General features: G+C 40.0%; 1 protein-coding gene across 3 annotated transcripts in view; it reads right to left on the reverse strand.

The window, feature by feature from the left end:
- Positions 1 to 13710, reverse strand: part of AFG1L (AFG1 like ATPase) — a 198457-nt gene that overhangs the window by 148914 nt on the left and 35833 nt on the right. For 2 of the 3 annotated variants that reach the window (XR_009601520.1, XM_060419217.1), the window contains exons 3-4: positions 1346 to 1397; positions 600 to 710 (exon numbers count right to left, since the gene is read on the reverse strand). Coding sequence is in view for 2 of the 3 variants with exons in the window: in XM_060419217.1 (XP_060275200.1) it covers positions 600 to 710; positions 1346 to 1397 (163 nt within the window). In the remaining variant the exon portion in view is untranslated. The remainder of the gene's footprint in view (positions 1 to 599; positions 711 to 1345; positions 1398 to 13710) is intronic. The other variant, XM_015097361.4, reaches the window with a different exon arrangement.

Below are 13710 nucleotides of genomic sequence, written 5' to 3' on the forward strand. Positions count from 1 at the left end.
AGGCAGTGTAACTACTTATTCAACTTCTGCTGCTGCTGCTGCTAAGTCGCTTCAGTCGTGTCCAACTCTGTGCGACCCCGTAGACGGCAGCCCACCAGGCTCCCCCCATCCCTGGGATTCTCCAGGCAAGAACACTGGAGTGGGTTGCCATTTCCTTCTCCAATTCAACACCTATTATCCTAAAATTCTTACTAAGATAATAAACCTCCGCCACCACTTCCTCACAGTGAAAATTTGTTATGGCTACAGGGAAGTCTGAAGCTTGTTGATCAGTCAAGGACTAAAACTGATGCAGTCCATGGGGTAGCCAAGAGTCAGACACGATTGAGCGACTGAACTGAACTGAAAACTGATCTCATTACATCAAATATTTTGAGTATGCCAAATAAAGAAGTGATTGGCAAGCCATAAGGCCAGATGACAGAAGAGCCACCTTCATGACGTCAGTGAAGGTGGATAACTAGGGAAAGGTTTAGGGCTAGAACAAAAGGATTTGGTTGAAGGAAAATCGAAACTAGAAAACAGACAACTTCATCAATAATTAAGTCAAGGAAGAAGCAAGACAACTGATTAGGAAAATTTATTACAGAAAGGCTTACCAGGTGGCGCATTTGCCCGCCAGTGCAGGAGATGCAAGAGATGTGGGTTCAATCCCTGGGTCAGGAAGATCTCCTGGAGTAGGAAATAGCAACCCACTCCAGTATTCCTGCCTGGAAAATTCCATGGACAGAAAAGCCTGTCGGGCTACAGTTCACAGGGCTGCAAAGAATCGAACATGACTGAGCACGCCCACATATTACAGAAACTGACAGTTCACAATGTTTCCAAGAAAATGAGTCTTCATGCCCAATGACTGGAAGCGCAAGAAGGAAATGTTACCACTTTTTTGTTTAGAATGTGCACTCTTCAATAGACTGAAGATAACTAAATTAGGGGCAAGAGTTCAGATTATGAGTAGAAGTATTAGTGGGAATTAAAAGTAAAAACGAGCAACTTATTGTTTTAAGTTATTAAGCTGAGTCAAACAGCACTGAGCAATGAGATTCTGATTTATCAAATAACCTATCTAGAGATGATTTCTGTCACTGAGATCGATTCACTTTATGCATTAAATAATGTTTGCACCCTAACATGCTAACTAATCATGCCTTCAACTGCAGTCACAGCCCATGAGAAATAAAAGTAAAAACTAAGAAATCTACAATCCTGTCCTCTTCCCTATTTTACCTCACCTCATCCTATTCCTGCTGGTGGTGGGTTGAAAGATAGAAATGGAAGTTATCTCTGAGTGAAAGCTAGGAAACTTTTTGTTTAGACCACTTAAAACTTATTTTTACACACTTACCCACATCTCCATAAACATACAGGCCCCTTGGAGGTTTGCTCCTTGAAAAAAGCTGCAAATTAAGAAAAAATTATAAATCTCCAATATGGAAATACATGAATATCATCATACACATTGTGTTCCTAACCAAGCTATATATAGGAGTGAAACAGGCTACTGCACACAGTAAGTACAAAAAACTTGATATAAAAGGCTATGATGCCCCACTTAGATTTTCACATAGAAGGCAAGAATCAGTAGCTCAGAGCAAAGCTCTGAAGTCACACAACTTAAGTTTATACCTCCTTCACCATTTACAAACCAGGTAATCGTCCCATTCGTTTGCAAATGGGCTTCCCAAACAACGACGTCTAGTTCATTCCCAGCAAGCAAGAGATTGGAAGACTTTTTACGGAGAAACTAAATGGTTTCCAGAAAAAAAGGCACTTCTGTGTTGGTTTCTCCCAAAGAAAGAACAGGATCCCTATCAGATCACCTTACAGTAAAGTATGCTAGTCAACAAAGTTCTTAAGATGCAGCCTTCAATCAGCTCATTAGTATCCGAAATGACACTAAAATGATTTGACAGCTCAGAATCAATAGAAATTGGAAGGAAAAAAAACTCTCATTACGAAGGTTGGAGACCACAGTAAATACACAGAGGAAACAGAGATTACACAAACTGCAAAGGGGAACTTCAAAATAAAACTGTAACCAGTATAATTAAGATGCTGAAGAAAATAAGTTACCGAAACTGTAAAGCAAGAACAAAATGCGATTTTTAAAAGGAATATTTTTTACCCCTCACCTAAAAGAAATGTTAAGAACAAAAGAGAGTACTTTGAAATTTAACATACAGTACCAGAAATAAAACAAATGGTAACAATAAGAGATGGAAAATATAAGAAAATTATGGGATTAATTCAGGAGGTCCAAGAGCTAACCAAAAGGAATTCCAGAAAGGGAAAAGATAAAAAAGAGAAAAGGAAATTATCTAAGATTTTTCTCAGATCTGAAGGATGAAATTTCAAGATGAGGAGGACAGAGTAAGCGTCCAACACAACGAGAGAACCCATGCCAAGTCACAAGAGCTTCCCAGGTGGCGCTGGTGGCAAAGATCCTGCCTGCCAATGCAGGAGACATAAGAGACACCAGTTCAGTCCCTGGGTTGGGAAGATCCCCTGGAGGTGGGCCTGGCAACCCACTCCAGTTTTCTTGCCTGGAGAATCCCATGGACAGAGGAGCCTGGTGGGCTATAGTCCATGAGGTCACAAAGAGTTGGACATGACTGAAGCAACTCAGCTTACTCTCGCTCACCAAGTCATAATCCTGAAATTTCTGACACAAGTAAAATAAAGAAACTCTTACAAACACCCAAGGAGAGGCAGTGGAGGAGGGAGGTGGTAGAGACAAGTCATAAAAAACTGATAAAACTTGAATAAAATTTGAGAGACAATGATTTCCAATCTAACCATCAAGCGTGAAAATGGAAATTGACATTCCATATTTACAAGGTCTTAAAAAATCCTCCCCAACAGAAATATGAACACCTGCTGCTGCTGCTGCTGCTGCTGCTACGTCGCTTCAGTTGTGTCCAACTCTGTGCCCCACAGACAGAAGCCCACCAGGCTCCCCCGTCCCTGGGATTCTCCAGGCAAGAACACTGGAGTGGGTTGCCATTTCCTTTTCCAGTGCATGAAAGTAAAAAGTGAAAGTGAAGTCACTCAGTTGTGTCCAACTCTCAGCTACCCCATGGACCGCAGCCCACCAGGCTCCTCCATCCATGGGATGAACACCTAGGCTCCATGAAACAGAGGGGACCCTGTGAAGAACACCCTGATAAGATACAGAGTCGCTCTAGAACCACAGCGGCACAAGCGGGACAAGAAAGCAATCAAGTACCGACCAAAACAGGAGGATGAAGGCCTCAAAAAGATACAAAATGGAACTTCTCTTTGCCTAACATTATTATCAACACAAATTACCATTCTAAATTTTGTTCCACTTAGAAGAGTAACCTTCAAACGCTATGACAGTTCCCTAGACACCTATGTAAAAACCGAGATGCACCAGATCCAAGAGAGTACAGAGAGGATAAAAGCAGACAGGGGGCTTCCCAGGTGGCTCAGTACTAAAGAAACCACCTGCCAAAACAGAAGACGCAGGTTTGATACCTGGAAGATCCCCTAGGGAAGGAAATGGCAACCCATTCCAGTATTCTTGCCTGGGAAATCCCCCGGACAAAGGAGGCTGGTGGGCTACAGTCCATTCGGTGTCAAAGAGTCGGACATGACTTAATGACTAAACAACAACAAAAGCAGAAGGAAGCAAAGGTTATGCCATTTAGCATCAACCACAGCAGTAGATAATTTGACAGAGAACATTTGCAAAAGCTAGATTTCAGGATCTTTTATAACGCTTTTGTTTTTTAATATGTGGATTCACTCCGGTATGCCTCAGAAACCTCTCTTGCTCTCTTGTCTCTTAGCTTTCTCTATAAATCCAGGCCCTGACTTCATCAGCCCCTTCACCACAGTTTAGGCAAAAGAATCTGCTTTGCTTTGATTCTGCCAACTGGATGCCTTCCCTGTGTTCTTCTGCACATTAACTCTCCATCTATTCTTAAATCTCAACAGAAAGAAGAAACTACTCCTGCCAAAACTCCTTAATTTGCCTTGTTTTAATATCTTACATGAACCATTCTTATACACTGGTTATTCTATTTTCAACTTTCCAGAAAAAAGCCAATATGATCCTCAATAATTTTAAAACAGCTTCAAATTAGAAAACTTATATACAACCTAATAATCTCTAAGTACATTTTATATATTAGAAATCTTTTGAAAGCAACTTTTGCATAAAGTAACTGGCAATATCACAGAGATTGATTACTTCCTCACAACATATTTTGCTGTGATTCAAACAGATTCAAGGGATTAGATCTGACAGACAGAGTGCCTGAAGAACTATGGATGGAGCTTCATGACACTGTACAGAAGGCAGATTAAGACCATCCCCAAAAAAAGAAATGCAAAAAGGCAAAATGGTTGTCTGAGGAGGCCTTATAAATAGCTGAGAAAAGAAGAGAAGCTAAAAGCAAAGGACAAAAGGAAAGATATACCCATTTGAATATAGAGTTTCAAAGAATAAGATGGAGAAGAAAGCCTTCCTCAGTGACCAATGCAAAGAAATAGAGGGAAACAACAGAATGGGAAAGACTAGAGATCTCTTCAAGAAAATCAGTGACACCAAGGGAACATTTCATGCAAAGATGGGCATAATAATGGACAGAAATGGTATGGACCTAACAGAAGTAGAAGATATTAAGAGGTGGCAAGAATATACAGAAGAACAATACAAAAAAAGATCTTCATGATCCAGATAACCACGATGGTGTGATCACTCACCTGGAGCCAGACATCCTGGAATGTGAAGTCAAGTGGGCCTTAGGAAGCATCACTACAAACAAAACTAGTCGAAGTGATGGAATTTCACTTAAGCTATTTCAAATCCTAAAAGATGACGCTGTTAAAGTGCTGCATTCAGAATGCCAGCAAATTTGGAAAACTCAGCAGTGGCCATAAAACTGGAAAAGGTCAGTTTTCATTCCAAAGAAAGGCAATCCCAAAGAATGTTCAAACTACCACACAATTGCACTCAACTCACACGCTAGCAAAGTAATGCTCAAAATTCCCCAAGCCAGGCTTCAACAGTACATGAACTGTGAAATTTCAGATGTTCAAGCTGGATTTAGAAAAGGCAGAGGAACCAGAGATCAAGGTGCCAACATCCGCTGGATCATTGAAAAGGCAAGAGTTCCAGAGAAACATCTGCTTCTGCTTTATTAACTATGTTAAAGCCTTTGACTGTGTGGATCACAACAAACTGTGGAAAATTCTGAAAGAGATGGGAGTACAGACCACCTGACCTGCCTCTTGAGAAATCTGTATGCAGGTCAGGAAGCAACAGTTAGAACTGGACATGGAACAACAGATTGATTCCAAATAGGAAAAGGAGTACGTCAAGGTTGTATACTGTCACCCTGCTTATTTAACTTATATGCAGAGTACATCATGAGAAACGCTGGGCTGGAAGAAGCACAAGCTGGAATCAAGATTGCTGGGAGAAATATCAATAACCTCAGATACGCAGATGACACCACCCTTATGGTAGAAAGTAAAGAACTAAAAAGCCTCTTGATGAAAGTGAAAGAGGAGAGTGAAAAAGTTGGTTTAAAACTCAACATTTAGAAAACGAAGATCACGGCATCAGGTCCCATCAGTTCATGGCAAATAGATGGGAAAACAATGGAAACAGTGAGAGACTTTAGTTTTTTGGGCTCCAAAATCACTGCAGATGGTGACTGCAGCCATGAAATTAAAAGACGCTTGCTCCTTGGAAGAAAACCTATGACCAACCTAGACAGCATATTAAAAAGCAGAGACATTACTTTGCCAACAAAGGTCCATCTAGTCCAAGCTATGGTTTCTCTAATAGTCATGTATGGATGTGAGAGTTGGACTATAAAGAAAGCTGAGCACCAAATAGTTGATGCTTTTGAACTGTAGTGTTGGAGAAGACTCTCTTGAGAGTCCCTTGGACTGCAAGATCAAACCAGTCAATCTTAAAGGAAATCAGTCCTGAATAGTCATTGGAAGGACTGATGCTGAAGCTGAAACTCTAATACTCTGGCCACCTGATGCAAAGAACTGACTTATTGGAAAAGACCCTGATGCTGGGAAAGATCGAAGGCAGGAGAAGAAGGGGATGTCAGAGGATAAAATGGTTGGATGGCATCAACGACTTGATGGACGCTGAGTTTGAGCAAGCTTCGGGAGTTAGTGATGAACAGCGAAGCCTGGCATGCTGCAGTCCATGGCATCGCAAAGAGTTGGACAGGACTGAGCAACTGAACTGAACTGGACTGAACATAATTTGCAGAAATTGTCCAGGGTCTAGTCAGAATATAATCAACATGTGCTTAATCAGTGAAATTCAAGGCAAAAATTTAACAAAGATGGGGAGGGGGGGAGGATGACATGGCAAGAATTCAATGCTGCTAAAAAACCCCACATATATATGCATATATGTGTTAATACAAATATATGTGTGTGTATATATATATACACATATATATCTCACTTGGGCCTCTCTTCTGTTTTACCCAAACTTAATGTATTTTTGAAAAAGCAGTTTGGCAAATATTATACTGCATTATTGGAGAAGGAAATGGCAACCCACTCTAGTATTCTTGCCTGGAGAATCCCATGAACAGAGTAGCCTGGCAGGCTATAGTCCATGGGGTTGCAAGAGTCAGACACGACTTAGCAACTAAACCACCACCACCACCACCATCATAGTACATTATATATTACATATATAATTTATATTATATTTAAGGCAACATTTAGAAGATGATAAAGAGGTACCTACCAGATGGTTATAGAGTACCAAAGGAAAAGATTCTCAAACATGTGAAATCACAGATATCTAGTATAGCATAAATACTATTTAAGATGCAGATTTTACTCCAAAGAAAGATTTTACTCCAAAGAAGTTGATAAACACAATGGATACTCTCCTAATGATAAATGTTAGATATCACCCATCTAAACTGTATTATATGCACCAAGTATTTTTACTTGGAAAGGCAGGCTGATTTTCTCCTAATAAAATTTCAGTCTTCCAAAAATTACTGAAATTATTTCAAAGGATTAAAAATCTATATTTTAATGGGAAAGTCAGAGGATTGAATGGAGAACAGTAAAACTATTTACAAGGCTGTAAAATGGGTCCTAAAGAAGTTTCTAAGTTCTTTATTCATCATAGTGAATTCAGGGAGAGTTAGGTTCACAGTTTCTTCAAAATAACTACACAGGAACCCACATCATTTATATGCTTCTAATTTACATTTTCTCACAATTTACCCTATTTTTCAGGTCCATTAAATTCCCTTTCTCAATGTTTTAATTTCCTGTAACGTGTTCTTATGTCTCAGAGCATGCCACCCTGGCCTAGGTCCTAGGTGCTGGGTGCTGGGATGCGCCACATGCTCCCATCCCCCAACAAGCCTCCGATGACCTGCTCTCTACCCAGGGGGGAAACCTTGCTGGCTGGCTGCTAGCTGGCTGCTAGCTGGGTTCAGCCTCTGGGAGGCACTGCTTGTAGGAGACAGGAGGGAGGGGGTGGAGAGAAAGCCTGGTCATTCTCTCCCTCTGCCTCCCTGCTTCCAGGCTGTCTCTGGCAGAGAGGCTTCCCTCCAGAGCCATGAGGTCCTCATGCCACAGCTCCAGCTCTCTGCAGGCTACTCCTTCACTCCTCCATGCCCTGGTTTCCTGTTAGGACTGCCCTGCCCATGACTCTCTTAAGTCATTTCTTGATTCAGTCTTTATTTGAAACTGCTGTGAACAGTTTCCTACCAGAACTCTGATACACGCCCAATCTCTAAAATATACACACTTCACACTAGACAAAAACTTGGAAATCTGAACGTAAGTTTCTCAAGTGACCAGCTGTAAAATTTGTCATATTAACTATATCTTAGGGAATTTGTGAAGTAGGATCATGACACCTTCTCTAATGGGTTTTTGATAGGGATACAGTGATACTGTATTATAGACTCTGCAGATAGTAAGCATAAGGATGATGTTGGAAGATAGTGGAAAACTATCACCTACCTCCACAAGGAAAGAGTAGGAGAGCTGAACTGAAAAGATCTTGGTACAAATTGTGATTCTGCTACTTACTAGCTATATGACTCTGGATAAGTAAGCCACATCAGAATCCCTTGGACTGCAAGGAGATCCAACCAGTCCATTCTGAAGGAGATCAGCCCTGGGATTTCTCTGGAAGGAATGGTGCTAAAGCTGAAACTCCAGTACTTTGGCCACCTCATTAGAAGAGTTGATTCATTGGAAAAGACTCTGATGCTGGGACGGATTGGGGGCAGGAGGAGAAGGGGACGACAGAGGATGAGATGGCTGGATGGCATCACTGACTCGATGGACATGAGTCTGAGTGAACTCCGGGAGTTGGTGATGGACAGGGAGGCCTGGCGTGCTGCAATTCATGGGGTCGCAAAGAGTTGGACACGACTGAGTGACTGAACTGAATTGAACTGAAGCCACATCAAGCGTACACCCTGCTGCTTCCTTATCTATTGGATTCAGGGCACAGCACAGGGGAGTTCCCATCCACTGCCCACCTCTGCATGTCTAATCACAAGGCCCACTCACTCACACTGAAGACTGCAAACTTCATGTACTGATACCCACCTCTATCCAAACCTATGGATCACAAAAGAAGAAACATCACACCCTTTGACACACCCCTCTCAAAGATCTGAACATTAATGTACACTTAAGCTATTTCAAATCTATATAAACTCTACCAAACAAATCAAGAATACATTTAAGAACAGGGAGCACATTTTCAAATACTGTTCATATTCTAAGCAATAGAAGAAATCTCAATATATTTCAAAGAATCACTGTACTCCTACCTAATGGAATAAAATTAAAAATAAATATGGAAGGATAGCTAAAAACAGAAAAAACTCATACTAGATACTGACTTTCTTTCACATTCCTTCACATTCACCCAGACTTCTGGGATTGCAACTTCATATAGGAGGCTGAAGGAGGGCCAACACAATGCCTTCTGTTTTCTCTTTATAAAGACGTAGACATCTGTTGAAAGTGATGGGGGAAGCGTAGTTTAGCTCGAAGGGAGCTAAGAAGGCTCTAGAGAATTGTTCAGAGGCACAGTAAACTAACCAGTGAAATAGATTTGTTGACAAAATGGAGGGGTACTCCTCAGGGCTTTCAGACTCTTCTCAACAATCTTATACAACTGTGCAGCCGTCACGTCCTTTAGATGAGAACGGTCCTACTCCCTGCTCTACCCTACACAACCAGATGAGGGTTTCAGGGCTAAGTTTATGACTAAGTTCAACCAAGGAGAGTTCTGTTATTCATCTCTAGGTGAAAGAGCTCTTGTCTTCTGGGCAGTACGCTGCATAGATGTGATGCTAGTTTGCTACTCTGATATAAGCCAAGCTGAACACTAAGTCAAAATAATCAGGAGGGCAAGATAAAGCAGGTCTCCAGGGCTTCCCTGGTGGCTCAGTGGTAAAGAATCCACCTGCCAACATAGGAGACATGGATTTGATCCCTTGTCTGGGAAGATTCCACGTGCCTCGGAGCAACTAAGTCCATGCATGACAACTACTGAGCCTGTGCTCTAGAGCCCGGGAGCCACAGCTCCTGAAGCCCATGTGCTTAGAGATCGTGCTCCATAATAAGAGAAGCCACCGCAGTGAGAAGCCCTCCCACTGCAACCAGAGGAGCCCCTGCTTGAAACAAGTGCTGCTGAGGATGCAGAGAAGGGGAACCTCATGCACTGCTAGAATGTACACGGGTACAGCCACGGTACGGTGGAAAACAGTAGGTAGGTTCCTCAAAAAATTAAAAATAGCACTACCATACGATTTAGCAATTCCACTTCTGGATACTTATCCAAATGAAAACACTAGCTCAAAGAGAGAGCTACAACTCCCTGTTCATTGCAGCATTATTTACAATAGCCAAAAAATGGAAACAACCGAAGTGTTACACACACACACATAATGGAAATTATTCAACCATTAAAAAAGAAAGGAATTCTGACATTTGTGACACCACCGATGGACACTGAAGGCATGATGCTAAGAGAAGTAAATCAGACAGAGAAAGACAAACATATGAACTCATGTGTGGAACCTAAAAAACAACTAAACTCACAGGTGATGACTCAAGGGAACATCTCAAGTTTAGGAGACTTACTATAATAAGTGATAGAATACAATAATACTAAACCAAAAGGGAGGACAACAAGAAAAGCAGCTGTCATAAACATTATTAAAATTTTTTTAAACAATATGACTGCATTGCCAGTCGTCCAACAAGGAAATGTGCTAATGTCACAAGTGTTTGGGGTCCTAGTTGTTATACATGTTGGTGATGACACTCCAAACCACTAAATTAAGTAAAAATTTATGGTTTTAATTTCATATACATGGAAAGCCCACTTTCATACAAAGAATCTTTTGAACATGAGTTTATATTTTTAAAGTAAATACCTGATAATTATTCTATCAAAATTTTATTAGATAAAGTCAAATATAAAACATGATTACTGGATTCACATACACACACATATTTAAAAGAACATTTGGGGGACAACTGAAGAAATTTAAATATGGGTTTCATATTTAGCCCATATTAATTACTTTATGAGATAAAATACTGGATGCCCAGTTAAATTTGAGTTTCACACTGACATCATATAATGTTGCATGGGACATACATACACTAAAAAACCATTATTTATCTGAAATTCAAGTTTATCTGGACTTTATTTTTATTTGCTAAATTGAGTGACCCTATTTTATATATCACTACATCAACATTAAGAAAAAATACTTGCAAATGAAGCAAGAAGGGATTAATCTCCAAAATACACAAATAACTCATGGAGCTCAATGTCAAAAAAAAAAAATACAAAAAACAATCTAATCAAAAATAGTGGAAGATATAAACAGACATTTCTCCAAAGAAAATATACAGATGGCCAACAGATACATGAAAACATGCTCAACACTGCTCATTATTAGAGAAATTCAAATCAAAACTACAATGAGAGGGACTTCCTTGGTGGTCCAGTGGCTAAGCCTCCCCTCCCACTGCAGAGGGCCTAGGTTCAATTGCTGGTCAAAGAACTAGATCCTACATGTTGCAGCTAAAGATCCCGCATGCCACAAGGAAGATGGATCAAAGATCCTGAGGGCGGCAACTAGGACCCGGCACAACCAAATATATGTATTAAAAAAAAACTACAATGAGGTACCACATTCTAACTGCCCGTCAGAATAGCCATCATCAAAAAGTCTACAAACAATAAATACTGGAGAGGGTGTTGAGGAAAGGGGACTCTCTTGCATTGTTGGTAGGAATGTAAATTGATATAGCCACTGTGGAGAATAGTATGGAGGTTCCTTACAAAACTAAAAACAGAACTACCATATGACCCAGCAATCCCACTACTGGGCCTATACCCTGAGAAAATCCAGGCATAATTCAAAATGACACACGTACCTCAATGTTCACTGCGGCACTATTTACAATAGCCAGGACATGGAAACAACCTAAATGTCAACTGTCTAGCAACAGATAAACGGCTAAAGAGGATATGGTACAGGGACTTCCTTGGTGGCCCAGTGGTTAAGAATCTGCCTGCCAATGCAAAGGACACAGGTTCCATCCCCAGTCTGGGAAGATCCCACATGCCAGGGAGCAATTAAGCCCATGAGCTGCAACTACAGAAGCCTGAGCGCCCAGGACCCCATGCTCCGCAAGAGAGGCCACCACAGTGAGAAGCCCAAGCACTGCCACTTGAGAGTAGGACCCATTCCCAGCAACTAGGGAAAGCCAGCCCAGCCAAAGATAAAATTAATTAATTTTCTTAAAAAAGAAGATATGGTACATACATACAGCGGAAAATTACTCAGCCATAAAAAGGAATGAAACTGGATTGTTTGTAGAGATGTGGATGGACCTAGAGTCTGTCATATAGAGTGAAGTAAGTCAAAAAGAGAAAAATAAATGTTGTATATTAATGCATGTATGTGGAATCTAGAAAAATGGTATAGGTGAAACTATTTCCAGGGCAGGAATAGAGACACAGATGTAGCGAACAGACATGTGGAACACAGGTAGGGGAAGGGAGGCTGGGATGAACTGGGAGATTAAGATTAACATATACACTACCATGTATAAAATAGACAGCGAGTGAGAATCTGCTGTATAGCATAGGCAGTTCAGCTCTGTGCTCTGTGAGAACCTAGATGGGTGGGAACGGAGGTAGAGGGGAAGGGAGGCCCAAGTGGGAGAGAAGGTATGTATACATATAGCCTATTCACCTCCTCATACAGCAGAAACTAACACAATATTATAAAGCAATTATATTCCAATAAAAAATAAGTTTCTTGGTGTGACAATAGTAATCTAGTTATGCAGGGAAAGGTCCTTGTTAGGAGATACATAAGGAGGTCAAGTGTTTCAATATTACAACTTATTTTCAGATGATTAAAGAGAAAATACTGAGAGCAAAAAATCCTAATGCAGCAAAATATTGATCATTTTAAGTGGTTTTAAGGGTACTGTTGAAATTTTTCAAAATAAAAAGTTGGGTAAAACAAAACACAAAATTTGTAAAAGTGATTAATTACTGTATTACTTTTACTTTTGAACTAAGTCTTAAATTATTCCAAAAGCATCTACATATTTGCACTTTAGACAATTGCTTTCAAAACTATTCCTTTAACTTCTGCAAAGTAAACATTTGTCATCCATCATTCCAAATATTTTTATTTAATCATTCTAACTTTATCCTTTGTCCCTTATAATATTAAAATTCAAGCATTAAAAATAATTCAAGGTGATTCTCATCAAAGCTGTAAATTAAAATAGCATGTCCTCCACCTTTCTGGGTTACTGTCCACTTGCTAGTCAAGCATAATTTCCATTAGGACAATTAAGATAATAATGGTGGTGCTTTAAAATAAAGAGTTTTCAATTTGTTTAAAATGCAGGAATATTACTTTTCCTGCTTCTCCACACACCCCTCACCATTCCATTATTATCTCCCAAAATGACAGAATCAGAAACAATGATTCCAGCTGGAATGCTGAAGATAATTACATCTTTTAAAAAGAAGCATTATATCATTCTCAACATAAACCACTGTTTGATAAAAGTAGATCACTTCAGGTTTCTAAGAAGACCATTAAAAACTAAAAAACTGAACTATATGTTAGCACCCATAAATTCTCTTTAAATGAAAATCTTTTTTTAAATGCCTTCAGCTGATTTGCAAAAGAACCCTTGTAACCTAAAGTACACCAATTTGTTCAGTTTACTAGTATAATTAAGCCTTTAAGTAGCTAAACAACTAGCGGGAGGAGGGTGGGGGGGGTGAGTTTAAATCTCTAAAACAACTAGCCTAAGAAATGGCTCAATTTCTGATTACAACAGAATTGCAAGATGCAAATGACTTTTTAATGCTGCATGCATTCAAGTAACAAGCATTTCTAAGTGTCTATACATGTCAGACAAATGAGCTAATTTCTTCAGCAAATCCTTCCAGTTTACTCACTCCTAACTGAATTCAAATTCTGGACTAGCTTAGGTGTGACCTACTCCAAGCCCACCACTTGTTCAGAGGGACATCTAGGACATAAGTATAATTTTCAAACTGACCTGGAGTTTATCAAAAGAAAGATGTGGAAAATATTCCAGTCTGAACCCAGTTGAGGTTCTGAATTTGAGGGATTCAAATAGCCATCCAGG

Source organism: Ovis aries, chromosome 8, assembly GCF_016772045.2.
Source record: "Ovis aries strain OAR_USU_Benz2616 breed Rambouillet chromosome 8, ARS-UI_Ramb_v3.0, whole genome shotgun sequence".
Lineage (NCBI taxonomy): Eukaryota > Metazoa > Chordata > Mammalia > Artiodactyla > Bovidae > Ovis > Ovis aries.